At 48.5% G+C, this 27033-nt stretch overlaps 1 protein-coding gene across 2 annotated transcripts in view; it reads left to right on the top strand.

Annotated features, from left to right (window-relative positions):
- CDC42BPB (CDC42 binding protein kinase beta) overlaps positions 1-27033 on the top strand; it is a 177092-nt gene that overhangs the window by 73123 nt on the left and 76936 nt on the right. For both annotated transcript variants that reach the window (XM_063948486.1, XM_063948485.1), the window contains exons 6-12: positions 1578-1671; positions 2071-2271; positions 9590-9838; positions 17011-17090; positions 25520-25686; positions 25853-25972; positions 26515-26648. In XM_063948486.1, the coding sequence (XP_063804556.1) occupies positions 1578-1671; positions 2071-2271; positions 9590-9838; positions 17011-17090; positions 25520-25686; positions 25853-25972; positions 26515-26648 (1045 nt within the window). The remainder of the gene's footprint in view (positions 1-1577; positions 1672-2070; positions 2272-9589; positions 9839-17010; positions 17091-25519; positions 25687-25852; positions 25973-26514; positions 26649-27033) is intronic.

Genomic DNA, 27033 nt, shown 5'->3' with positions numbered 1-27033 from the left:
TGTATACTTGAGGCACGGACGTGTCCACCGGGGCCACCAGTTTGTAGCAGAACCTGACTTGTTGGAAGTTTGAAACAAGTTCAGCAAAACACAAGCGTCTCCAAAGTTGACCATCTTGTTATCAATGTCTTATTCTGTTTATCTTGCATTAAAACTTAGAGCAATACAGTAGTTTCCCAAATAGCTATTACAATGAGCTGCTAAAACTTGCATGTACTTTTTGTTATAGTAAAGCTTATATGTCGTAGTAAATTATTATTTTGTGTTTTCAGTACATGTGCTCGCTATTTGTTCCTGGAAAAGTGTATTTTTTAAAATTTTCTTTATTGTTGGCATTTAATTCTAAGTGTCCGTGGCTCTGGTATGCAAATGAGGAGGGGCGGAAACTGTGTCCACGTTTGTTTACTGGACAACCTCTTTCTTAGTAAGCAGTGAGACCCGAGTATTGTATACCGGCCACAAAGATTCTCACAAGCAGATGTAATTGGCCAGTCCCCCGTGTGTAACTCCTAAAGGTCCGAAAAGCTGAAACTTTGTATTTGCTTTTATACTTCTCAATTATCCTTTTATAACGTCCTAGTACCTGTCCATTCCAAATATGTAGCTAGTCAGTGGTATTGTTAGATCATGTGAATTGATTAGAAATGTTTCATATAACGCCAGCATATTCCGATGTGCTTTGCAGTTGGGAATTAAACCGTAATAAAACAGGACTGGGTAATAATAGGCACACATAGAGGTAAGAGGGCCTTGCTCGCAGGCTTACAGTCTAAGGTGGTCATTCCGAGTTGTTCACTCGCTAGCAGTTTTTAGCAGCCATGCAAACGATATGCCGCCGCCCACTGGGAGTGTATTTTAGCTTAGCAGAAGTGCGAACGAAAGGTTCGCAGAGCGGCTACAAAGTTTTTTTGTGCAGTTTCAGGGTATCTCAAAACCTACTCAGTGCTTGCGATCACTTCAGACCATTCAGTTTTTGTTTTGACGTCACAAACACGCCCTGCGTTCGCCCAGCCACGCCTGCATTTTTACTGGCACGCCTGCGTTTTTCCGAACACTCCCTGAAAACGGTCAGTTGACACCCAGAAACGCCCACTTCATGTCAATCACTCTGCGGCAGCCAGTTCGACTGAAAAGCATCGCTAGACCCTGTGTGAAACTACAACGTTTGTTGTAATAGTACGTCGCGTGTGCGCATTGCGCCACGTACGCATGCGCAGAAGTGCCTTTTTTTGCCTCATCGCTGCACAGCGAACGAATGCAGCTAGCGATCAATTCGGAAAGACCCCCTATAGCAGCTCGTGCAGCTCAGATAGTAGTTGTGTTGAGATGGACAGTTGATGTTACATTGGGGCAGATGTATTAAGCCTGGAGAAGTGATAAGTGCTAGGTGATAACACACCAGCCAGTCAGCTCCAATATGTAAATTAACAGTTAAGAGCTGATTGGCTGGTGCGTTATCACCTTCCACTTATCACTGCTTTATCACTTCTCCAGGCTTAATACATCTGCCCCATAGTTTCTTAATGCGTTGTACATGGCTTTCATTTCACCAAGTCGTCTCCTTCTTCTTCCTCTAGGGATATTAAACCGGATAACGTCCTCCTCGACATGAATGGCCATATTCGACTTGCAGACTTCGGGTCGTGTTTAAAGATGCATGATGACGGCACTGTAAGTTTGTGTTTGTGAATATGTGGCTATCTCCTGCTGTATCGCATGCACGAATGGAGAAATTTTATAATTTAAACCATTTATCAATTAATATGTGACCTTCATTTCTGCTCCCCTGCTTGGCGACAACCAAAAAGCCTTATTTTCATGCTTTCCAAATAAATGTTACTGGTCAGAAATTATCCTAATGGTTCACCGCAGATCTTCCAAGTGGAATTTAAAAAACTTAATTGAGCCGATGACATGGCTGCCTCCACTCGCTGTCCTCATACTCTGTCAGGGTCATTTAAATCTGTACACAAATGTTTTTTCTGGTGTCTGGGAGATGTGCATAATTCCAGATTCCCCCTAATTTTCTCTTAATGGACCTGGTTTATACAGTCTTCTGCTTCTGTTTAGGTGCAGTCTTCAGTGGCCGTGGGGACCCCCGACTATATCTCCCCTGAAATCTTGCAAGCCATGGAAGATGGGATGGGGAAATACGGCCCAGAGTGCGACTGGTGGTCTCTGGGTGTCTGCATGTATGAAATGCTTTACGGAGAGACCCCCTTCTACGCAGAGTCCCTGGTGGAAACCTATGGGAAGATCATGAATCACAAGGTGAGCGTGAAACTGGTTTTCCATTAGCGGGAGAGGTGGAGGCTTCTTCACGGATAATATTGGGGGGGGGGGGGGGGTCAGGGGGGTAAATTAATAACCCTGTCCTCTGTCAGCATTCTAAAAATCGAGATACTGCAGTCGATTATGTGACTGCTGGCATCCCGACCGCCCCGATCTCCTATCACACCCCAGGGTGATCTGACAGGGAACGAGGCAGCACTGAACTTGGATTACTTGTATCCTGTACAGAATGGTGACATAGAATGAGGTGTACCTTATGCATTCCCCACTTTCAGGTTAGAGAGGCCTTTCATGTATTTTCCTGAGGGGGCCTTCTCATATTTACATTTAACAGAATAGTTTATTATATTTATTATTTTGTGAAGGGTGAATGTCTTTTACGTTTCATCTGCTTAGGCATGCTATCCTATAAGGGAACCTCCTTGTAATGTCTTGTAGGCAAGATCCTGATTGGCCTACCGTGTCTGATCCTTAATTAATAAAGGGTTACAACGTGTATGTAATTAAATAGGGCAGATTTTCTGTCCGATACCCCTGTAACAGTCTGATGCCATGCGGGCCATGGTGCACTTCCAGCTCAGTGTGCGGCATTCACGTCCTAATACTGAGCACTAAGCGGCCCATGGTGCACTTCCAGCTCAGTGTGCGACATTCACGTCCTAATACTGAGCACTAAGCGGCCCATGGTGCACTTCCAGCTCAGTGTGCGGCATTCACGTCCTAATACTGAGCACTAAGCGGCCCATGGTGCACTTCCAGCTCAGTGTGCGACATTCACGTCCTAATACTGAGCACTAAGCGGCCCATGGTGCACTTCCAGCTCAGTGTACGGCATTCACGTCCTAATGCTGAGCACTAAGCGGCCCATGGTGCACTTCCAGCTCAGTGTGCGGCATTCACGTCCTAATGCTGAGCACTAAGCGGCCCATGGTGCACTTCCAGCTCAGTGTGCGGCATTCACATTCTAATGCTAAGCACTAAGCGGCCCATGGTGCACTTCCAGCTCAGTGTGCGGCATTCACGTCCTAATGCTGAGCACTAAGCGGCCCATGGTGCACTTCCAGCTCAGTGTGCGACATTCACGTCCTAATACTGAGCACTAAGCGGCCCATGGTGCACTTCCAGCTCAGTGTGCGGCATTCACGTCCTAATACTGAGCACTAAGCGGCCCATGGTGCACTTCCAGCTCAGTGTGCGACATTCACGTCCTAATACTGAGCACTAAGCGGCCCATGGTGCACTTCCAGCTCAGTGTACGGCATTCACGTCCTAATGCTGAGCACTAAGCGGCCCATGGTGCACTTCCAGCTCAGTGTGCGGCATTCACGTCCTAATGCTGAGCACTAAGCGGCCCATGGTGCACTTCCAGCTCAGTGTGCGGCATTCACGTCCTAATACTGAGCACTAAGCGGCCCATGGTGCACTTCCAGCTCAGTGTGCGACATTCACGTCCTAATACTGAGCACTAAGCGGCCCATGGTGCACTTCCAGCTCAGTGTGCGGCATTCACGTCCTAATACTGAGCACTAAGCGGCCCATGGTGCACTTCCAGCTCAGTGTGCGACATTCACGTCCTAATACTGAGCACTAAGCGGCCCATGGTGCACTTCCAGCTCAGTGTACGGCATTCACGTCCTAATGCTGAGCACTAAGCGGCCCATGGTGCACTTCCAGCTCAGTGTGCGGCATTCACGTCCTAATGCTGAGCACTAAGCGGCCCATGGTGCACTTCCAGCTCAGTGTGCGGCATTCACATTCTAATGCTAAGCACTAAGCGGCCCATGGTGCACTTCCAGCTCAGTGTGCGGCATTCACGTCCTAATGCTGAGCACTAAGCGGCCCATGGTGCACTTCCAGCTCAGTGTGCGGCATTCACGTCCTAATACTGAGCACTAAGCGGCCCATGGTGCACTTCCAGCTCAGTGTGCGGCATTCACGTCCTAATACTGAGCACTAAGCGGCCTATGGTGCACTTCCAGCTCAGTGTGCGGCATTCACGTCCTAATGCTGAGCACTAAGCGGCCCATGGTGCACTTCCAGCTCAGTGTGCGGCATTCACGTCCTAATGCTGAGCACTAAGCGGCCCATGGTTCACTTCCAGCTCAGTGTGCGGCATTCACGTCCTAATGCTGAGCACTAAGCGGCCCATGGTGCACTTCCAGCTCAGTGTGCGGCATTCACTTCCTAATGCTGAGCACTAAGCGGCCATGGTGCACTTCCAGCTCAGTGTGCGGCATTCACGTCCTAATGCTGAACACTAAGCGGCCCATGGTGCACTTCCAGCTCAGTGTGCGGCATTCACGTTCTATTGCTGAGCACTAAGCGGCCCATGGTGCACTTCCAGCTCAGTGTGCGGCATTCACGTCCTAATACTGAGCACTAAGCGGCCCATGGTGCACTTCCAGCTCAGTGTGCGGCATTCACGTCCTAATACTGAGCACTAAGCGGCCCATGGTGCACTTCCAGCTCAGTGTGCGACATTCACGTCCTAATACTGAGCACTAAGCGGCCCATGGTGCACTTCCAGCTCAGTGTGCGACATTCACGTCCTAATGCTGAGCACTAAGCGGCCCATGGTGCACTTCCAGCTCAGTGTGCGGCATTCACGTCCTAATGCTGAGCACTAAGCGGCCCATGGTGCACTTCCAGCTCAGTGTACGGCATTCACGTCCTAATGCTGAGCACTAAGCGGCCCATGGTGCACTTCCAGCTCAGTGTGCGGCATTCACGTCCTAATACTGAGCACTAAGCGGCCCATGGTGCACTTCCAGCTCAGTGTGCGGCATTCACGTCCTAATACTGAGCACTAAGCGGCCCATGGTGCACTTCCAGCTCAGTGTGCGGCATTCACGTCCTAATACTGAGCACTAAGCGGCCCATGGTGCACTTCCAGCTCAGTGTGCGGCATTCACGTCCTAATACTGAGCACTAAGCGGCCCATGATGCACTTCCAGCTCAGTGTGCGGCATTCACGTCCTAATGCTGAGCACTAAGCGGCCCATGGTTCACTTCCAGCTCAGTGTGCGGCATTCACGTCCTAATACTGAGCACTAAGCGGCCCATGGTGCACTTCCAGCTCAGTGTGCGGCATTCACGTCCTAATGCTGAGCACTAAGCGGCCCATGGTGCACTTCCAGCTCAGTGTGCGGCATTCACGTCCTAATGCTGCGCACTAAGCGGCCCATGGTGCACTTCCAGCTCGGTGTGCGGCATTCACGTCCTAATGCTGAGCACTAAGCGGCCCATGGTTCACTTCCAGCTCAGTGTGCGGCATTCACGTCCTAATGCTGAGCACTAAGCGGCCCATGGTGCACTTCCAGCTCAGTGTGCGGCATTCACGTCCTAATGCTGCGCACTAAGCGGCCCATGGTGCACTTCCAGCTCAGTGTGCGGCATTCACGTCCTAATGCTGAGCACTGAGCGGCCCATGGTGCACTTCCAGCTCAGTGTGCGGCATTCACGTCCTAATGCTGAGCACTAAGCGGCCCATGGTTCACTTCCAGCTCAGTGTGCGGCATTCACGTCCTAATGCTGAGCACTAAGCGGCCCATGGTGCACTTCCAGCTCAGTGTGCGGCATTCACTTCCTAATGCTGAGCACTAAGCGGCCCATGGTGCACTTCCAGCTCAGTGTGCGGCATTCACGTCCTAATGCTGAACACTAAGCGGCCCATGGTGCACTTCCAGCTCAGTGTGCGGCATTCACGTTCTATTGCTGAGCACTAAGCGGCCCATGGTGCACTTCCAGCTCCGTGTGCGGCATTCACGTTCTATTGCTGAGCACTAAGCGGCCCATGGTGCACTTCCAGCTCAGTGTGCGGCATTCACGTCCTAATACTGAGCACTAAGCGGCCCATGGTGCACTTCCAGCTCAGTGTGCGACATTCACGTCCTAATGCTGAGCACTAAGCGGCCCATGGTGCACTTCCAGCTCAGTGTGCGGCATTCACGTCCTAATACTGAGCACTAAGCGGCCCATGGTGCACTTCCAGCTCAGTGTGCGGCATTCACGTCCTAATACTGAGCACTAAGCGGCCCATGGTTCACTTCCAGCTCAGTGTGCGGCATTCACGTCCTAATGCTGAGCACTAAGCGGCCCATGGTGCACTTCCAGCTCAGTGTGCGGCATTCACGTCCTAATACTGAGCACTAAGCGGCCCATGGTGCACTTCCAGCTCAGTGTGCGGCATTTACGTCCTAATACTGAGCACTAAGCGGCCCATGGTGCACTTCCAGCTCAGTGTGCGGCATTCACGTCCTAATACTGAGCACTAAGCGGCCCATGGTGCACTTCCAGCTCAGTGTGCGGCATTCACGTCCTAATACTGAGCACTAAGCGGCCCATGGTGCACTTCCAGCTCAGTGTGCGGCATTCACGTCCTAATGCTGCGCACTAAGCGGCCCATGGTGCACTTCCAGCTCAGTGTGCGGCATTCACATCCTAATACTGAGCACTAAGCGGCCCATGGTGCACTTCCAGCTCAGTGTGCGGCATTCACGTCCTAATACTGAGCACTAAGCGGCCCATGGTGCACTTCCAGCTCAGTGTGCGACATTCACGTCCTAATGCTGCGCACTAAGCGGCCCATGGTGCACTTCCAGCTCAGTGTACGGCATTCACGTCCTAATGCTGAGCACTAAGCGGCCCATGGTGCACTTCCAGCTCAGTGTGCGGCATTCACGTCCTAATACTGAGCACTAAGCGGCCCATGATGCACTTCCAGCTCAGTGTGCGGCATTCACGTCCTAATGCTGAGCACTAAGCGGCCCATGGTGCACTTCCAGCTCAGTGTGCGACATTCACGTCCTAATACTGAGCACTAAGCGGCCCATGGTGCACTTCCAGCTCAGTGTACGGCATTCACGTCCTATTGCTGAGCACTAAGCGGCCCATGGTTCACTTCCAGCTCAGTGTGCGGCATTCACGTCCTAATACTGAGCACTAAGCGGCCCATGGTTCACTTCCAGCTCAGTGTGCGGCATTCACGTTCTATTGCTGAGCACTAAGCGGCCCATGGTGCACTTCCAGCTCAGTGTACGGCATTCACGTCCTAATACTGAGCACTAAGCGGCCCATGGTTCACTTCCAGCTCAGTGTGCGGCATTCACGTTCTATTGCTGAGCACTAAGCGGCCCATGGTGCACTTCCAGCTCAGTGTGCGGCATTCACGTCCTAATACTGAGCACTAAGCGGCCCATGGTGCACTTCCAGCTCAGTGTGCGGCATTCACGTTCTATTGCTGAGCACTAAGCGGCCCATGGTGCACTTCCAGCTCAGTGTGCGGCATTCACGTCCTAATACTGAGCACTAAGCGGCCCATGGTGCACTTCCAGCTCAGTGTGCGGCATTCACGTCCTAATGCTGAGCACTAAGCGGCCCATGGTGCACTTCCAGCTCAGTGTACGGCATTCACGTCCTAATACTGAGCACTAAGCGGCCCATGGTGCACTTCCAGCTCAGTGTGCGGCATTCACGTCCTAATACTGAGCACTAAGCGGCCCATGGTTCACTTCCAGCTCAGTGTGCGGTATTCACGTCCTAATACTGAGCACTAAGCGGCCCATGGTGCACTTCCAGCTCAGTGTGCGGCATTCACGTCCTAATACTGAGCACTAAGCGGCCCATGGTGCACTTCCAGCTCAGTGTGCGGCATTCACGTCCTAATGCTGAGCACTAAGCGGCCCATGGTGCACTTCCAGCTCAGTGTACGGCATTCACGTCCTAATACTGAGCACTAAGCGGCCCATGGTGCACTTCCAGCTCAGTGTGCGGCATTCACGTCCTAATACTGAGCACTAAGCGGCCCATGGTTCACTTCCAGCTCAGTGTGCGGTATTCACGTCCTAATACTGAGCACTAAGCGGCCCATGGTGCACTTCCAGCTCAGTGTGCGGCATTCACGTCCTAATACTGAGCACTAAGCGGCCCATGGTGCACTTCCAGCTCAGTGTGCGGCATTCACGTCCTAATACTGAGCACTAAGCGGCCCATGGTGCACTTCCAGCTCAGTGTGCGGCATTCACGTCCTAATACTGAGCACTATGCGGCCCATGGTGCACTTCCAGCTCAGTGTGCGGCATTCACGTCCTAATACTGAGCACTAAGCGGCCCATGGTGCACTTCCAGCTCAGTGTGCGGCATTCACGTCCTAATACTGAGCACTAAGCGGCCCATGGTGCACTTCCAGCTCAGTGTGCGGCATTCACGTCCTAATGCTGAGCACTAAGAGGCCCATGGTGCACTTCCAGCTCAGTGTGCGGCATTCACGTCCTAATGCTGCGCACTAAGCGGCCCATGGTGCACTTCCAGCTCAGTGTACGGCATTCACGTCCTAATGCTGAGCACTAAGCGGCCCATGGTGCACTTCCAGCTCAGTGTGCGGCATTCACGTCCTAATGCTGAGCACTAAGCGGCCCATGGTGCACTTCCAGCTCAGTGTGCGGCATTCACGTCCTAATACTGAGCACTAAGCGGCCCATGGTGCACTTCCAGCTCCGTGTGCGGCATTCCGTTCTATTGCTGAGCACTAAGCGGCCCATGGTGCACTTCCAGCTCCGTGTGCGGCATTCACGTTCTATTGCTGAGCACTCTAAGCTGCCAGCAATGTCTGTACAGTTCTCATGCCTTGCCCATAATTTCCACCAGACCGTTCCGTATCAGTATTATATCTTCCCTTCATCTCCAACTCTGTTTGTGAGCAATTCAATTCTGAAGTAGACTTCTGCAGAGCGTCTTCCTTATTGCGGGGCTAATAATAATGATGTTACTTTACAGAGTTATAAAGATCAGATTATCTCAGCATTGCAGATCATTATATTAGGTTACAGGATTTGGAAGATCAGCTGTAGTTAGTTTATAGAAAGTATACGCAGACTCTGGGACAGTTAGAATTAATATATATAATAAAGCATCTGTATTGACTGACCTATGTGAATCTTTTATCCTGACGGTGACCAAACTAAATGTAGCTTAGACCTATCAGATACTGTGTTTGTTCCCCAAGGTCCTTTCTACACTGTGGTTACGCTCGGCTATTTCACCAGCCCTAAATAGTGTGCCGGCCTGCGTGTGCGCTCATTCAGCAGCCTGCGGGTGTGCCTCTCTCTGCTCCCTTTACGCATGCTTCTTCTAGACATCTTATTTCTTAAACCCCATCACAGGTTTGTGGAAAGTTTAAAAGTAAAAAAAAAATGCTTTTAAATCTACAGTAAGACGACTTCCTTACATTACCCCTGTCCCGCACAGCTGAAGAGCTGACACCCAGTAATAACTCTCCTGCGTACGATCACTTTTGTAGGAGAGATTCCAGTTCCCCTCACACATCGGGGATGTATCGGAGTCGGCTAAGGATCTGATCCAGCGGCTGATCTGCAGCAGAGAGCGCAGGCTGGGACAGAATGGGATAGACGACTTTAAAACACACCCGTTTTTTGAAGGAATCAACTGGGAGAACATCAGGAATATGGAAGCACCTTATATTCCCGATGTCAGCAGTCCGTCCGACACGTCAAACTTTGATGTGGATGATGACATCCTGAGGAATCCGGTAAGTTGGAGTTAAAGGTCTTTACCTTAATTTAACTGAAAATTCTCACCATTTGTAGTAACTTGTGTGGAATAGTGACAGCAATGGCCCTCATTCCGAGTTGTTCGCTCACTGGCTGCTTTTATCAGCATTGCACACGTTAGGCCACTGCCCTCTGGGAGTGTATCTTAGCTTAGCAGAATAGCGAACGAAAGATTAGCAGAACTGCTACTAAATAATTCTTTGCAGTTTCTGAGTAGCTCCAGACCTACTCACAGATTGCGATCAGCTCAGTCCGTTTAGTTCCTGGTTTGACGTCACAAACACGCCCTGCGTTCGGCCAGACACTCCCCTGTTTCTCCAGACACTCCCCCGTTTCTCCAGACACTCCCCCGTTTCTCCAGACACTCCCCCGTTTCTCCAGACACTCCCCCGTTTCTCCTTGACACTCCCCCGTTTCTCCTTGACACTCCCCCGTTTCTCCTTGACACTCCCCCGTTTCTCCTTGACACTCCCCCGTTTCTCCTTGACACTCCCCCGTTTCTCCTTGACACTCCCCCGTTTCTCCTTGACACTCCCCCGTTTCTCCTTGACACTCCCCCGTTTCTCCTTGACACTCCCCCGTTTCTCCTTGACACTCCCCCGTTTCTCCTTGACACTCCCCCGTTTCTCCTTGACACTCCCCCGTTTCTCCTTGACACTCCCCCGTTTCTCCTTGACACTCCCCCGTTTTTTAGCACACTCCTGGAAAATGCTCAGTTACCTCCCAGAAATGCCCCTTTCCTGTCAATCATTTACCGATCAGCAGTGCGACTGAAAAGCGCCGCAGGATCCACAGCAAAACTAAGTTTCTAATTAAATAACTAAGCGCATGCGCCCTGCATGCCTTGCGCATGCGCAATTGGCAACAAATCGCAGCATAGCGAAAATCGGCAACGAGCGAACAACTCGGAATGACCCCCAATGTGCTGTTTGCACCATTCACCTGTGCACCTTATCCAGATATCCTTTCTGTCTGTAGCCAATGGGAACACAAGCACATTACCTTTACTATTGCTGCTTGGGCCACAGACGGCTTCCATTTCCCCAGTTTCTAGAGTCTTTGTGGTCGTATCAGATGACATATGATAGTAGGATTTTGGTACTTACCAGGTAAATCCTTTTCTTTGAATCCATAGGGGTCACTGGAGTACTCTTGGGATATGGACGGGCTTCCGTAGGAACACAGCACTGAATATTTAAATTTAGTAACACTCCACCCCTCCATATCCCTGAGCACTTACTCAGTGTTTTTTACTGAGCCGAACAGGAATTAAGAGAGGTTAATAATGGAGTATTACATATAACATAACTGACAATAACGAAGTTAACCCATAACGTTACTGACAACTAACAGTTGACACCCTAACCAGCACTTGTAACTTGAACCAGTCGGTGAAAATGTGTTACCATAAGATCCTCAGAACTAACCCCAAGTAAGTAAACTGCTCTGGGTGGGCGTCCAGTGACCCCTATGGATTCAAAGAAAAGGATTTACCTGGTAAGTACCAAAATCCTACTTTCTTTTTCATCCACTAGGGGTCACTGGAGTACTCTTGGGACGTACCAAAGCTTCCCCCGTGGGCGGGAGAGCAGTTTGGCACTTGTAACACTAGGCGGCCAAAGCTAGATGCTGATGCCGCAAAAGTATCAAACTTGTAAAAGCGCACAAACGTGTGCACTGAAGACCATGTAGCCGCCCGGCAAAGCTGCGTCGCAGAAGCCCCACGACCAGCTGCCCATGAAGTTCCCACAGAACGTGTGGAATGAGCGGTTACTGACGTAGGCGGTTGTAACCTAGCATGAAGGTAAGCCTGGCGTATGGTCAGTTTTATCCATCTGGATAAAGTTTGTTTAGATGCTGGCCAACCCATCTTGGCAGCATCATAGAGAACAAATAACGTATCCGTCTTACGAACTGAAGACGTTCGGGTTACATAAACGCGTAACGCACGAACCACATCCAGAGTTCCAGACTGTGCTGTCAACACAGGAACTACTATTGGTTGATTGATGTGAAAAGATGACACTACCTTTGGTAAGAAGGCGGGATTCGTCCGAAGTTCCGCTCTGTCATCATGAAACACCAAATACGGTGGCTTGCATGACAAGGCACCCAAATCCGAAACACGCCTTGCCGAAGCTAAGGCTAAGAGAAAAATTGTTTTCCAAGTGAGAAACTTTATATCCACTTGTTGTAAGGGTTCAAAATATGAAGACTGTAAGAACTCCAAAACCAGATTCAAGTCCCATGGCGCTGTAGGTGGAATGAAAGGAGGCTGTACCCTGACTACACCTTGGAGAAAGGTGCGTATAGACGGCAATAGAGCCAATCGTCTTTGAAAGTAAATTGACAAAGCAGATACCTGCACCTTTAGTGTAGATAAACGCAAACCTCCATCTAAGCCTGATTGTAGAAACAACAAAAGGCGGCATAACTTGAAAGCTGATGTCGGAAATTTCCGAGCTTCACACCAACCTATATAGGCACGCCATATTCTGTAATAATGAGCTGCCGTAACCGGCTTCCTAGCTCGTAACATGGTTGGTATAACTGAATCTGGAATGCCCTCTCTTTTTAAGAGGGCGGTCTCAACAGCCACCCCGTCAAACGCAGCCGCGCTAAATCGGGGTAAAGAAAAGGACCCTGTTGTAACAGGTCTGGACGTATCGGGAGCGGCCACGGATCGTCTGCGAGTAATCCTCGAAGATCCGAGAACCAAGCTCTCCGAGGCCAATGAGGCGCCACTAGTATGACTGTGAGCGACTCTCTTTTGATCCGTTTTAGCACCAGAGGGAGCAGCGGAAACGGTGGAAACAGATACACCAGACTGTACGGCCACGCGACAGTGAGAGCATCCACCGCGACTGCCTTTGGATCTCTTGTTCTGGACACATACTGGGGCGTTTGATGATTGTGTCGAGATGCCATCAGGTCCACCTGAGGATAACCCCATCGCTGAACCAACATGTGAAACACTTCTGGATTTAATGACCATTCGCCTGGGTGAAGATCCCGACGACTGAGATAATCCGCTTCCCAGTTGTCCACTCCCGGAATGAACACGGCCGACAATATCACCTGGTGGTATTCTGCCCAATTGAGGATTCGAGCTACTTCCCGCATTGCCATGCGGCTTCTCGTTCCTCCTTGTTTGTTGATGTATGCGACCGCTGTCGCATTGTCCGACTGCACTTGGACAGGCTGAGAGCGAACCATGTGCACCGCTTGTCGTAGCGCATTGAAAATCGCGCGGAGTTCTAGAACATTTATTGACAGCAATTTTTCGTGATCCGCCCAGAGACCCTGGAGCTGACAATTTTGAATTACCGCTCCCCAACCTCTGAGACTGGCGTCCGTAGTTAGAATTATCCAATTGCAAACTCCGAACCGTCTTCCTGCGGTTAAATTGTGTTCCTTGAGCCACCATAGCAGAGAAACTCTTGCTATTGGTGACAACCTCACTCTGTGGTGAATCTGCAGATGCGAGCCCGACCACTGGGCAAGCACGTTCAGCTGAAATGGACGAGAGTGAAATCTCCCGAACTGAAGCGCCTCGAAAGCTGCCACCATTGTGCCTAACAGGCGAATGCACAAGTGTACCGACACTGTGCGTGGTTTGAGTACTAATTGTACTAGATGGCGTAGCATTTGTACTTTCTGTTGTGGTAGGTAAATCCTTTGATTGACCGTATCGAGAATCATACCTAGGAACTGAAGGCGTTGAGACGGAATCAGATGTGATTTCTTGAAATTGACAATCCAACCGTGGTGAACCAATACATTGTAAGTTAGCAGCGCATGTTGGGTAAGTATCTGTTGAGACGGAGCTTTGATGAGCAGATCGTCTAAATACGGAACTATCGTCACTCCCAGGGATCTGAGGTGAGCTATCATCACAGACATTACTTTGGTGAATACCCGAGGCGCTGATGACAGGCCAAACGGCAGAGCCTGAAACTGGTAATGGTTCTGGCGTATTGCAAATCGTAAGAATTTCTGATGAGGCTGCCAAATTGGAATGTGTAAGTACGCATCCTTGAGGTCTAGCGCAATCATAAATTCCTTGGTCTCTAACCCCGCAATCACCGACCGTAGAGACTCCATTTTGAATCTGTAGTAAGTTACGTACTGATTGAGGCCCTTTAAGTTCAATATTGGTCTGACTGAGCCATCCGGCTTCGGGACCACAAACAGGCTTGAATAATAACCCTGACCCTGTTGGTGTACAGGGACCGGAATCAACACTGCCGAATCCAGTAAGGACTGAATGGCAATTTGCAAAACTCTCCTCTTGTCGTCCGACAGAGGCAATCCTGTCTTGAAAAACCGCAGAGGCGGCAGACAGTCGAACTCTATTTTGTAACCTTTTAACACTAAATTGCGAATCCAGCCCTCCGCGGATGTGTGGAACCACGCCCCATGGAACGTCTGAAGGCGTGCTCCCACAATTGGAGAACCGAGATGGGCTGGTAACCCGTCATGCCACTGGCTTGTCGGTAACCTTAGCGTCTTGGCGAGTTGTGTTGGTTTGATGGAAACCACGTCCTCGACCACGTCTAGCAGGCGTGGCTGATCCTCTGCCACGTCCTCGAAAGGGCTGAGGTCTAAAGGATTTGAACGAAGGTCCAGCGTACCTTCTTCTTGGCGCAGGTGGAGGCAATGGTAAGAACACAGACTTACCTCCCGTAGCCTCCTTAATCCATGCGTCCAAGTCTGGACCAAACAACTTCTTGCCATCGTAAGGCAACGCCTCTATACTTCGTTTGACCTCTGCCTCCGCTTGATAAGTACGCAGGTAGAGTGCTCTTCGTGCCGTAACTAGCGAAGATGAAATACGAGAAGTGAGCTGACAGACGTCAGTAGACGCTGTACAGAGATACTCTACAGCCTCAATCATTTGATTCACCTGAATTATCAGGTTTTCGTCATGTAAAGCCGATTTGAGTTCTGTAAGCCATATTATGAGCGCCTTAGTGACCCAAATGCCAACCAATCCAGGTCTTAGCATCACACCTGCTGCTACATACATGGATTTAAGCATAGTTTCTATCTTACGATCTGACGGATCTTTAAGCGTAGTAGCTGATGGCACTGGTATGGTTAATTTCTTGGTAAGCTTTGACACTGAAGAATCAACTATTGGTGGATTCTCCCATGTACCCGTTACCGATTCTGGAAACGGATAACTAGACTTAAATCTGCGAGGTATAGAAAACCGTTTATCTGGATTCTGTCTGGATTCTACTAACATCTGATTTAGAGAATCCGACACAGGAAAACTTACTGGCGTCTTCCGTCGTTTAGTAAATATGACCTGATCATTGGTGAGAGGCTGCTCAGCTTCAGGAAACCTTAGCGACTGCCGTACCGCTCTGATGAGATCATCAATGCCGGAACTGTTAACATCCTCGCCGTCTGACTCCACTTCGCCCTCCTCCCCCTCATCGTGTTCCGTGAGGTCTGGGATGGAATCGTCAGACTGCAACATAGCAGACACTGGAAAATCATAAGACATATGAAAATTATCCCGTTTGCCCAAAATGGATTTGGACCCTACGCAAGGCTGAGACGCCTCCGGTAGTTCTGGCGGTCTCACCCTAGACTCAGATCTTAGCGTTTCTCGCTCCAGACGAGCAGCGGTCATTTCAGTCTGAAATTTCTCCAGTACATTTACTAACATACCCCACGGAGGGTCCGGTGATGAAATTGGTTGCAAAACCGGAGCAGAAATGGTATTCTGAACGGAATCCACAAAACATACGTTACATGTGGTAGATCCAACCGGTAACACACTGCCACATACTTTGCAAATATGCTTTTTAGTTTTTGCTGGTGCCTTACTCATTATGGCGACAGACAATACAATACACAAAACACAGACACCTGCACGACTCAGTAAAATAGCAATAAGGTGGCTCTGTATATATATCTGGCCCAGTGCAATACACGTGGCCAGTACTATGAAATTTGATCCCAAATTCCCACGAACACCCCTGCGCCTCCGGTGGAGAAGAGATGTAGGACAGGAACGTTCTGGAATCACAGAGGAAGACACAGGAAGCTGTTAAAATGGCTGCCCTGCTATACTTATACACATAATCACAGTGCATGCACTGATTATACTGTAACAATCCCTCTGCTGCTGCAGTATTTCACTGATATGTCCCCCCTGTAATGGCTGTTTATCGTATTACAGCGGCAGCGCAGCGTGTGGGCCCCCAGCGGGTATCGTAGAGCGCTACGTGTGTCCCAGCGGTGGGCTCCTATATATAGCGTGTCAGCTACCAAGGTAGCGTTCCGAGGTGCCTGGCCGGAGGCTGTGGCCTAACGGGCGGGTACCTGAGCGGGGAGAGCCGCGGCGCCTGCACGGAGGTCTGTGGCCGAACGTGTGGGCGCCTGAGTGGATAGAGCCGCTGCGCCTGCACGGAGGTCTGTGGCCGAACGTGCGGGCGCCTGAGAGGGGAGAGCCGCTGCGCCTGCACGGAGGTCTGTGACGAACGTGCGGGCGCCTGAGTGGAGAGAGCCGCGGTGCCTGCACGGAGGTCTGTGGACGAACGTGCGGCCGCCTGAGCGGGGTGGAATGCAGCCGCTCCTTGCCGTCACCCAGCACTATGTCTCCACACGTCGGGGCGGCAGCGGGAGCTGACCGCCCCGTTTCACATACCTCACTCCTGCAGACGTGCGGAGGCTCCGACGGGGCTTTTCAGTAAGCGCCGGCCAGCCAGTGCAGGAGGATGTGAGGGCTGTGAGGGAGCTCTTTCAGAGAGGCCCGACACGCCCGTGCTGCAATCAGCAGCTGCACTATCCCTGACCCTGCCTTTTGGAAGGGGGACAGGGATGTGGTCAAACAGTAGAAAAAATAAAAATAAAAATAAATAAAAGTTTCTTCAACAAAACCGTGACTTCAGCTAAGCATGTGTTGCCACGTTCAGCACAGAAAAAACACTGAGTAAGTGCTCAGGGATATGGAGGGGTGGAGTGTTACTAAATTTAAATATTCAGTGCTGTGTTCCTACGGAAGCCCGTCCATATCCCAAGAGTACTCCAGTGACCCCTAGTGGATGAAAAAGAAACAGTATATTGTGCTGTCTGTGTGCTGGCTTTACAATGTCCCATATTTCTTGTTCATGCGTTCTTTTATTCCCTGCAGGAAATGGTTCCCCCCAGTACACACAGCGGGTTTTCAGGCTTCCACCTTCCTTTTGTGGGATTTACATACACAACGGAGAGGTAAAACTGGTTCACTTCAATGCGCAGTGTACTGAAACCTGGCTATTGGTGCGGTCATATTTATTACAAAGAGCATTAATCAAAATATATTATAGCTTGGTAGCGACAACCTAGCATACTAACATTACAGCAATCATTTATGAGATTATTATTTATTAACAGTTTCTTATATAGCGCAGCATATTCCGTTGTGCTTTACAAAGAACAAAACTGGGTAAAAAGTAAACATACAGACATAGAGGTAGGAAGGCCCTGCTCGCAAGCGTACAATCTATAGGATACAAAGAATTCACCTCCACTATGGGATATATATTTTTCAATGCCAGAAAAAGCAGCAAAATGTGTGTCAGCGTTCACTTGATGTGGTCTATAGCCTCAATTCTGACCGGTATTAATAATAGTGTACTTGTGTATGGCCAGGGTAATTAGACTAGAGGTACATTACGTAACGCATAGGACCAGTCTGAGCTTGAAATCACTGTTTGTAGGAACCGACTAAATGCAATGTGCGGAAAAGCACCGCAAAGAGCAGGAATAGATACATAATGGTTGCAGACAATTAATACGCCCGTTACAAGAAAATAACAGATATCAGCCATTGAACTCAATCGGTGGGCACGATCAATTCACTTTTTTTATTTTATTTTTTTTGTGTGGTCAAACCTTCTGAAAATGCAGTTTTCTGAGGTTTGGCCACTTTTCGCATATGCACCATTCTTGACTCAGTGGATAAAGCCATCTTTAAATGGCATTACCTAATAGAAGACTATGGGCTTCTTGTTGCATTTTCCTCAGAGAGATCCAATATTATCCCTCCCAGCACCGTGCAGTATGTGCGTCAGCCAACGCACGTGCAGATAGGACTCCCGAGTGTTAAACCGTGTTGTCCTATCATTGCAAAGGACAGCTCTTACCCGGAGAGCAGTCCGCTGTGATTTTTATAATATTTATGTTTCTGCAGCACTGTTACATGGATACTTTCAGTTTCTTTATCTATTTTGCAACGCTAAATCTATTAAGAGCAATCTTCTATTCTGCAGACTAGTAAATATTGTATAACACACGGGACACGTAGGAGGCCAGATAAATAAATACAGGGAACATTTATAAACACGTCTAGCCTCATTATTAAATTCTGTATCTGTATATGTCCTGTTCACTTTACTCTATATATTTATTTTTTATGTTTCACTTTCTCCTTATTTATATAGAAGGGCATTATTTGAAATGTGTAAAATAAAAATTACAACAGTTAATACTATACAGAATTAAAAAGATAGGATTACGGGTATCCAGACTCCAGGTCGACACACCTTAGGTTGACACCAATTGGTCGACACTTGTAATATAATGACATGGACAAAAGGTCGACATGGAAAAAGGTCGACGTGCGTTTTAAAAAAAAAATCCCCACAACTTTTGAACTTTTTCATAGTTTACGATCCACGTGGACTACAATTGGGAACGGCCTTCGCTCACCATGCGAGGGGACACGGTGCTGCACTAATTGGGGTTCCTGGTTACTGTTCGAAGAAAACGACCCCCCAAAAAAACATTTAAAAACTCATGTCGATTCCCGCCCCCATGTCGACCTATTTCAGGTGTCGACCAATTGGTGTCGACCTAAGGTGTCGTTCTTTTTGGTGTCGACCTGGAGTCCCAGACCCAGGATTAAGACCTATGAAGGCAGATACCCTAAATCAGGGTTTCAGAGACTGTCTTCAAGACACCCCAACATTCCAGGTTTTAAGGATATCTGTGTGTGCGCGCAGATGATATAATCAAATTGACTGCAGGACGTCTCCTGTGCTTAAGCATGGATATCCCATAAACCTGGAATGTTAGGGTTCCTTGATGACCGAGTTTGGGAAACACTGCTCTGAACAATGCATTGATCATAATCTATATATACAAACTGTGTTTAAGATTTGGTAAAGTATGTGAGTTTTAAGAATATTCTAGAGCAGTGACGGGGAACTTTTGGCACTCCAGCTGTTGTTGAACTACACATCCCAGCATGCCCTGCTACAGTTTTAGCACGGCCAAATAGCAAAACTGTAGCAGGGCATGCTGGGATGTGTAGTTCAAAAACAGCTGGAGTGCCAAAGGTTCCCCATCACTGTTCTAGAGAATTGGAGTGTACTCACTAAAATAGTCTTTCAATAAAAAACAATATCATATATCTATGACGCTATTACACGCAGAGGACAGCAAATTGTAACAGTATTACTTACAGCCGCATGTTTCTTTGGACTTCTTTAAGGATAAATTGGTAAAGTCTATACTCCTAAATAGGATATGGGTTTTCAGTAATCAGATTTGCTTGCGTGGGACAGATGTATTCTTAAAAGTTTTGTCCAAAGTTTATTCTAATTATTATTGTATATTAAATGGGAATTCAGCTAATAGTGATTTGTGTTTCAAGATCCAATACAGGTTGAGTATCCCATATCCAAAATGCTTGGGACCAGAAGTATTTTGGATATCGGATTTTTCCGTATTTTGGGATAATTGCATACCATAATGAGATATCATGGCGATGGGGCCTAAGTCTAAGCACAGAATGCATATATATTTCATATACACCTTATACACACAGCCTGAAGGTCATTTAATACAATATGTTTAATAACTTTGTGTATAAAACAAAGTGTGTGTACATTGAGCCATCAGAAAACAAAGGTTTCACTATCTCACTCAAAAAATTCCTTATTTTGAAATATTCCGTATTTCTGAATATTTGGGTATGGGATACTCAACCTGTATAATAGATTTCTGCATGTATCCGCACTATACATAAATGATCTGTCCTTTACTGCAAAGCTCAGGAAAAATACACAATGGCTGACTTGTTATACAAACCTTTCTCTATCGTCCTTGTGGATGCTGGGGTTCCTGAAAGGACCATGGGGAATAGCGGCTCCGCAGGAGACAGGGCACAAAAAGTAAAGCTTTCCGATCAGGTGGTGTGCACTGGCTCCTCCCCCTATGACCCTCCTCCAGACTCCAGTTAGATTTTTGTGCCCGGCCGAGAAGGGTGCAATCTAGGTGGCTCTCCTAAAGAGCTGCTTAGAGAAAGTTTAGCTTAGGTTTTTTATTTTACAGTGAGTCCTGCTGGCAACAGGACCACTGCAACGAGGGACTTAGGGGAGAAGGAGTGAACTCACCTGCGTGCAGGATGGATTGGCTTCTTGGCTACTGGACATCAGCTCCAGAGGGACGATCACAGGTACAGCCTGGATGGTCACCGGAGCCGCGCCGCCGGCCCCCTTGCAGATGCTGAAGTAAGAAGAGGTCCAGAATCGGCGGCTGAAGACTCCTGCAGTCTTCTAAAGGTAGCGCACAGCACTGCAGCTGTGCGCCATTTTCCTCTCAGCACACTTCACACGGCAGTCACTGAGGGTGCAGGGCGCTGGGAGGGGGGCGCCCTGGGAGGCAAATGAAAACCTTTTTTGGCGAAAAATACCTCACATATAGCCCCCAGAGGCTATATGGAGATATTTAACCCCTGCCAAGATTCACTAAATAGCGGGAGACGAGCCCGCCGAAAAAGGGGCGGGGCCTATCTCCTCAGCACACAGCGCCATTTTCTCTCACAGAAAGCCTGGAGAGAAGGCTCCCAGGCTCTCCCCTGCACTGCACTACAGAAACAGGGTTAAAACAGAGAGGGGGGGCACTGATTTTGGCGATATTGAGATATATATAAAGATGCTATAAGGGAAAACACTTATATAAGGTTGTCCCTATATAATTATAGCGTTTTGGTGTGTGCTGGCAAACTCTCCCTCTGTCTCCCCAAAGGGCTAGTGTGGGTCCTGTCCTCTGTCAGAGCATTCCCGGTGTGTGTGCTGTGTGTCGGTACGTGTGTGTCGACATGTATGAGGACGATGTTGGTGAGGAGGCGGAGCAATTGCCTGTAATGGTGATGTCACTCTCTAGGGAGTCGACACCGGAATGGATGGCTTATTTAGGGAATTACGTGAGAATGTCAACACGCTGCAAGGTCGGTTGACGACGTGAGACGGCCGACAAACTATTAGTACCGGTCCAGGCGTCTCAGAAACACCGTCAGGGGCGTTAAAAACGCCCATTTACCTCAGTCGGTCGACACAGACACAGACACGGACACTGAATCCAGTGTCGACGGTGAATAAACAAACGTATTTCTCATTAGGGCCACACGTTAAGGGCAATGAAGGAGGTGTTGCATATTTCTGATACTACAAGTACCACAAAAAAGGGTATTATGTGGGAGTGAAAAAACTACCTGTAGTTTTTCCTGAATCAGATAAAATAAAATGAAGTGTGTGATGATGCGTGGGGTTACCCCGATAGCAAATATTGGCGTTATACCCTTTCCCGCCAGAAATTAGGGCGCGTTGGGAAACACCCCTTAGGGTGATAAGGCGCTCACACGCTTATCAAGTGGCGTTACCGTCTCCAGATACGGCCGCCCTCAAGGAGCCAGCTGATAGGAAGCTGGAAAGATATCCTAAAAAGTATATACACACATACGGTGGTTATACTGCGACCAGCGATCGCCATCAGCCTGGAGATGCAGTGCTGGGTTGGCTTGGTCGGATTCCCTGACTGAAAATATTTTATTCATATAGAGCATTTAATAGGATGCATTCTATATATATGTACGTGAGATGCACAGAGGGATATTTGCTCTCTGGCATCAAGATAAGTACGTTGTCCATATCACCCAGAAGATGTCATGGACACGACAGTGGTCAGGTGATACAGATCCCATACGGCACATGGAAGTATTGCCGTATAAAGGGAAGGAGTTAGTTGGGGTCGGTCCATCGGACCTGGGGACCACGGCAACAGCTGGGAAATCCAACCTTTTTACCCCAAGTTACATCTCAGCTGAAAAAGACACCGTCTTTTCAGCCTCAATCCTTCCTTTCCCATGAGGGCATGCAGGCAAAAGGCCAGTCATATCTGCCCAGACATAGAGGTAAGGGAAGTAGACTGCAGCAGGCAGCCCCTTCCCAGGAAAAGAAGCCCTCCACCGCGTCTGCCAAGTCCTCAGCATGACGCTGGGGCCGTGCAAGCGGACTCAAGGTGGGGGGGTAGTCTCAAGAGTCTCAGCGCGCAGTGGGATCACTCGCAGGTTGACCCCTAGATAGTACAAGTATTATCCCAGGGGTACAGATTGGAGAGTCGAGACATCTTCTCCTCGCAGGTTTCTGAAGTCTGCTTTACCAACGGCTCCCTCCGACAGGGAGGCAGCATTGGAAACAATTCACAAGCTGTATATCCAGCAGGTGATAATCAAAGTACCCCTCCTACAACAAGGAAAAGGGTATTATTTTTCCACACTATATTGTGGTACTGAAGCCAGACGGCTTGGTGAGACATAGTCTAAACTGAAATCTTTGAACACTTACATAAAAGGTTCAAATCGAGATGGAGTCACTCAGAGCAGTGATAGCGAACCGGAAAAAAGGGGACTATATGGTGTCCCTGGACATCAAGGATTACCTCCATGTCCAAATTTGCCCTTCTCAACAAGGGTACCTCTGGTTCGTGGTACAGAACTGTCAATATCAGTTTCAGACGATGCCGTTGAATTATCCACGGCACCCCGGGCCTTTTACCAAGGTAATGGCCGAAAAGATGTTTCTTCAAAGAAAAAAGGCATCTAAATTATCCCTTACTTGGACGATATCCTGAAAAGGGCAAGTTCCAGAGAACAGTTGGAGGTCGGAAGAGCACTATCTAAAGTAGTTCTACGACAGCACGACTGGATTCTAAATATTCCAAGAATCGCAGCTGTTTTCCGACGATACGTCTGCTGTTCCTAGGAATGATTCTGGGCATAGTCCAGAAAAAGGTGTTCCTCCGGGAGGAAAAAGCCAAGGAGTTATTCGACCTAGTCAGAAACCTCCTAAAACCAGGCCAAGTATCAGTGCATCAATGCACAGGAGTCCTGGGAAAAATGGTGGCTTCTTACGAAGCGATTCCATTCGGCAGATCTCAGGGGATTTGCTGGACGAATGGTCCGGATCGCATTTTCAGATGCATCAGCGGATAATCCTGTCTCCAAGGACAAGGGTGTCTCTTCTGTGGGGGCTGCAGAGTGCTCATCTTTTAGAGGGCAGCACACTCAGCATTCAGGACTGTGTTCTGGGGACCACGGATACCAGCCTGAGAGGCTGGGGAGTAGTCACACAGGGAAAAAATTTCCAAGGAAGTGTGGTCAAGTCTGGAGACTTCTCTCCACATGAATATACTGGAGCTAAGGGCAATTTACAATGCTCTGAGCCTAGGAAGACTCCTGCTTCAAAGTCAACCGGTGCTGATCCAGTAGGACATCATCATGGCGGTCGCCCACGTTATCAGACGGGGCGACACAAGAAGCAGGAGGGCAATGACAGCAAGGATTCTTCGCTGGGCGGAAAATCATGTGATAACACTGTCAGCAGTGTTCATTCCGGGAGTGGGCAACTGGGAAGATTTCCTCAGCATAAATGAATTCCACCCGGAAAAGTGGAAACTTAATCTGGAAGTTTCCACATGATTGTAAACCGTTGGGAAAGACCAAAGGTGGTTATGATGACGTCCCACCTGAAGCGCCAGGTCAAGAGACACTCAGGCAATAGCTGGGACGCTCTGGTAACACCGTCGGTGTACCAGTCGGTGTATGTGTTCCATCCTCTGCTTTTCATACCCAATGTATTGAAAATGATAGGAAGGAGAGGAGTAAGAACTATACTCGTGGCTCCGGTTTGGCCAAGAAGGACTTGGTTCCCGGAACTTCAAGAGATACTAAGAAGGGTCTTGATTCGGCAAGAACCGTGTCTGTTCCGGGACTTACCGCAGCTGCGTTGACGCCAAGGCGGGTGAACGCCGGATCCTAAGGGAAAGAGGCATTCCGGAAGAGGTCATCCCTACCCTGGTCAGAGCCAGGAAGGAGGTGACCGCACAACATTATCACCACTTAGGTGAAAATATGTGCCAGGGTGTGAGTCCAGGAAGGCTCCACGGAAGAATTTCAACTAGGTTAATTTCTACATTTCCTGCAAACAGGAGTGTCTATGGGTCTCAAATTGGGTCCATTAAGGTTCAAATTTCGGCCTGTTGATTTTCTTCCAGAAAGAAATTGGCTTCAGTTCCTGAAGTCCAGAAGTTGTTAAGGGAGTACTGCATATACAGCCCCTTTGATGTCTCCAGTGGCACTGGGCGATCTCAACGTAGTTTTGGGATTCCTAAAAAATCACATTGGTTTAAACAACTCAAATCTGTGGATTTGATATATCTCACATGGAAAATGACCATGCTGTTGGTCCTGGCCTCGGCCAGGCGAGTGTCAGAATTGGCGGCTTTATCTCATAAAGCCATATCTGATTGTCCATTCGGACAGAGCAAAGCTGCGGACTCGTCCCCAGTTTCTCCTTAAGGTGGTGTCAGCGTTTCACCTGAACCAGCTTATTGTGGTACCTGCGGCTACTAGGGACTTGGAGGACTCCAAGTTGCTGGATGTTATCAGGGCCCTGAAAATATAGTTTCCAGGTTGGCTGGAGTCAGGAAATCTGACTTGCTGTTTATCCTGTATGCACCCAACAATGCTGGGTGCTTCTGCTTCTAAGCAGTCGATTGCTCGTGGGATTGGTAGCACAATTCAACTTGCACATTCTGTGGCAGGCCTGCCACAGTCTAAATCTGTTAAGGCCCATTCCACAAGGAAGGTGGGCTCATCTTGGGCGGCTGCCCGAGGGGTCTCGGCATTACAACTTTGCCGAGCAGCTACGTGGTCGGGGGAGAACACGTTTGTAAAATTCTACAAATTTGATACCCTGGCAAAAGAGGACCTGGAGTTCTCTCATTCGGTGCTGCAGAGTCATCCGCACTCTCCCGCCCGTTTGGGAGCTTTGGTATAATCCCCATGGTCCTTTCAGGAACCCCAGCATCCACAAGGACGATAGAGAAAATAAGAATTTACTTACCGATAATTCTATTTCTCGGAGTCCGTAGTGGATGCTGGGCGCCCATCCCAAGTGCGGATTATCTGCAATACTTGTACATAGTTATTGCTAACTAAATCGGGTTATTGTTGTTGTGAGCCATCTTTTCAGAGGCTCCGCTGTTATCATACTGTTAACTGGGTTCAGATCACAGGTTGTACAGTGTGATTGGTGTGGCTGGTATGAGTCTTACCCGGGATTCAAAATTCCTCCCTTATTGTGTACGCTCGTCCGGGCACAGTACCTAACTGGAGTCTGGAGGAGGGTCATAGGGGGAGGAGCCAGTGCACACCACCTGATCGGAAAGCTTTACTTTTTGTGCCCTGTCTCCTGCGGAGCCGCTATTCCCCATGGTCCTTTCAGGAACCCCAGCATCCACTACGGACTCCGAGAAATAGAATTATCGGTAAGTAAATTCTTATTTTTCTTTCAATTGATACATTTATTTTGCAGTTGTTTCTCTGACCGTGGCTCCTTGAAAGATATCATCCACACAAGCGTTGTACCCAAAGACGAGGCAGTACAGCGCGGGCTGGAGAACAGCCTGCAGATTGACGCCTATGAGCGCAGGATACAGCGATTGGAGCAGGAGAAGCTGGAGCTGAATAGGAAGCTGCAAGGTTAGTACCGTCCTACAGGCTACATCAGACGCCCTGGATGATCATTCTTCATATAACCAATAAACCGGCTTTTCTTATTTGTGTCTCTTCTCTGAACGTACACCCAGGCAGAGTGACTGCCTCGTAGAAACAGCTTATATTCTGATGATAATTCTTATTTTACCAGAATCCACACAGACCGTGCAGTCTCTCCAGGGCTCCACCCGATCAATGGGGACCTTAAACCGAGACAAGGAAATCCGGAAGCTAAATGATGAAGTTGAGCGCTTAAAGAATAAAATATCCGGTAATCCTGCTAAAATAAACCAGCTGTTCCACTGTCTGCAAAGTGCTGTATTCACTGCGTGCAAGCAACCATTCTATGCATCATGACAATGCGGTCATTAGGTGGCGCTGTTCTGCTGCGGCCTATGCATGTTACGTCATTATAGCTCAGCGCCATCATGCTATTTGGGAATATATGCTGTTCAGAGAACCCGTATATAATGGCATAACTTATTCCTGTGTGGTGTTGAGTCTGTACATTGCATGAATGGAGATGAGAGAAACTCCATTATCCCCTGATGTTCCTAATTACAATGTCTCCATATGTTACTGTCTACAGAAGAACACTTTGCAACAGTTGTGTGGACATGTTGCCAATTGATTTAGAAAATAATACTTTTAATTAGGAAAATTAGCATTACAAGTGTGACCATTGGCTTTTGTAAGCTGGCAGCTGCATATAAATCTCTCATATTTTGGCGCAGTTGATTGTCTGATCAGAAGCGTTTATTTCACTTCATAGAGTTTAATTTGAATCTTCTTTTTTTTTTTGTTCTCCAAAAGATTCAAATCGCATAGAGCGCCAGTTGGAAGATGTCGTTGCCATGCGGCAGCAGTTGGAGGACTCGACGAGCAAGCTTAAAGGACTGGAGAAGCAGCAAAGGACACTAAAGCAGGAGCGGGATGACCTCCAGAAGGTACGTCATTGGATGGCTATCGGAGCATTTACAGTATCTGTTTAAGGTGTTGGGTTATGTTGCGGTCACAGTACTATTATCTACTGTAGGTGCAGATGTGCACAGTGTGTGGGTTGGGATCACAAGTGGGGTTCCAGAATCTATTTTTGTATTCCCCTAATGGTCATATACAATACATTCTAATGGGAACTGCCTCTTTTGGATTCTCAAAATTATGCGACATCGATACTTTGGGGTGAATACAATTAGGAGTGATATGCCATGCATCGTCTTCCGGAACGGCACATTGCGGGACACCTACATTGCAGCCATAGAGGTGCACAAAAAAATCAGTGTTAGAACGGTCAAAAATAGTAAAAATGTCTAGTATTTCTCGATCTGATTT

This window comes from Pseudophryne corroboree, chromosome 12, assembly GCF_028390025.1.
Source record: "Pseudophryne corroboree isolate aPseCor3 chromosome 12, aPseCor3.hap2, whole genome shotgun sequence".
Lineage (NCBI taxonomy): Eukaryota > Metazoa > Chordata > Amphibia > Anura > Myobatrachidae > Pseudophryne > Pseudophryne corroboree.
The sequence above is the reverse complement of the archived record's forward strand: the minus strand, read 5'-3'. Positions and strand labels throughout refer to the sequence as shown.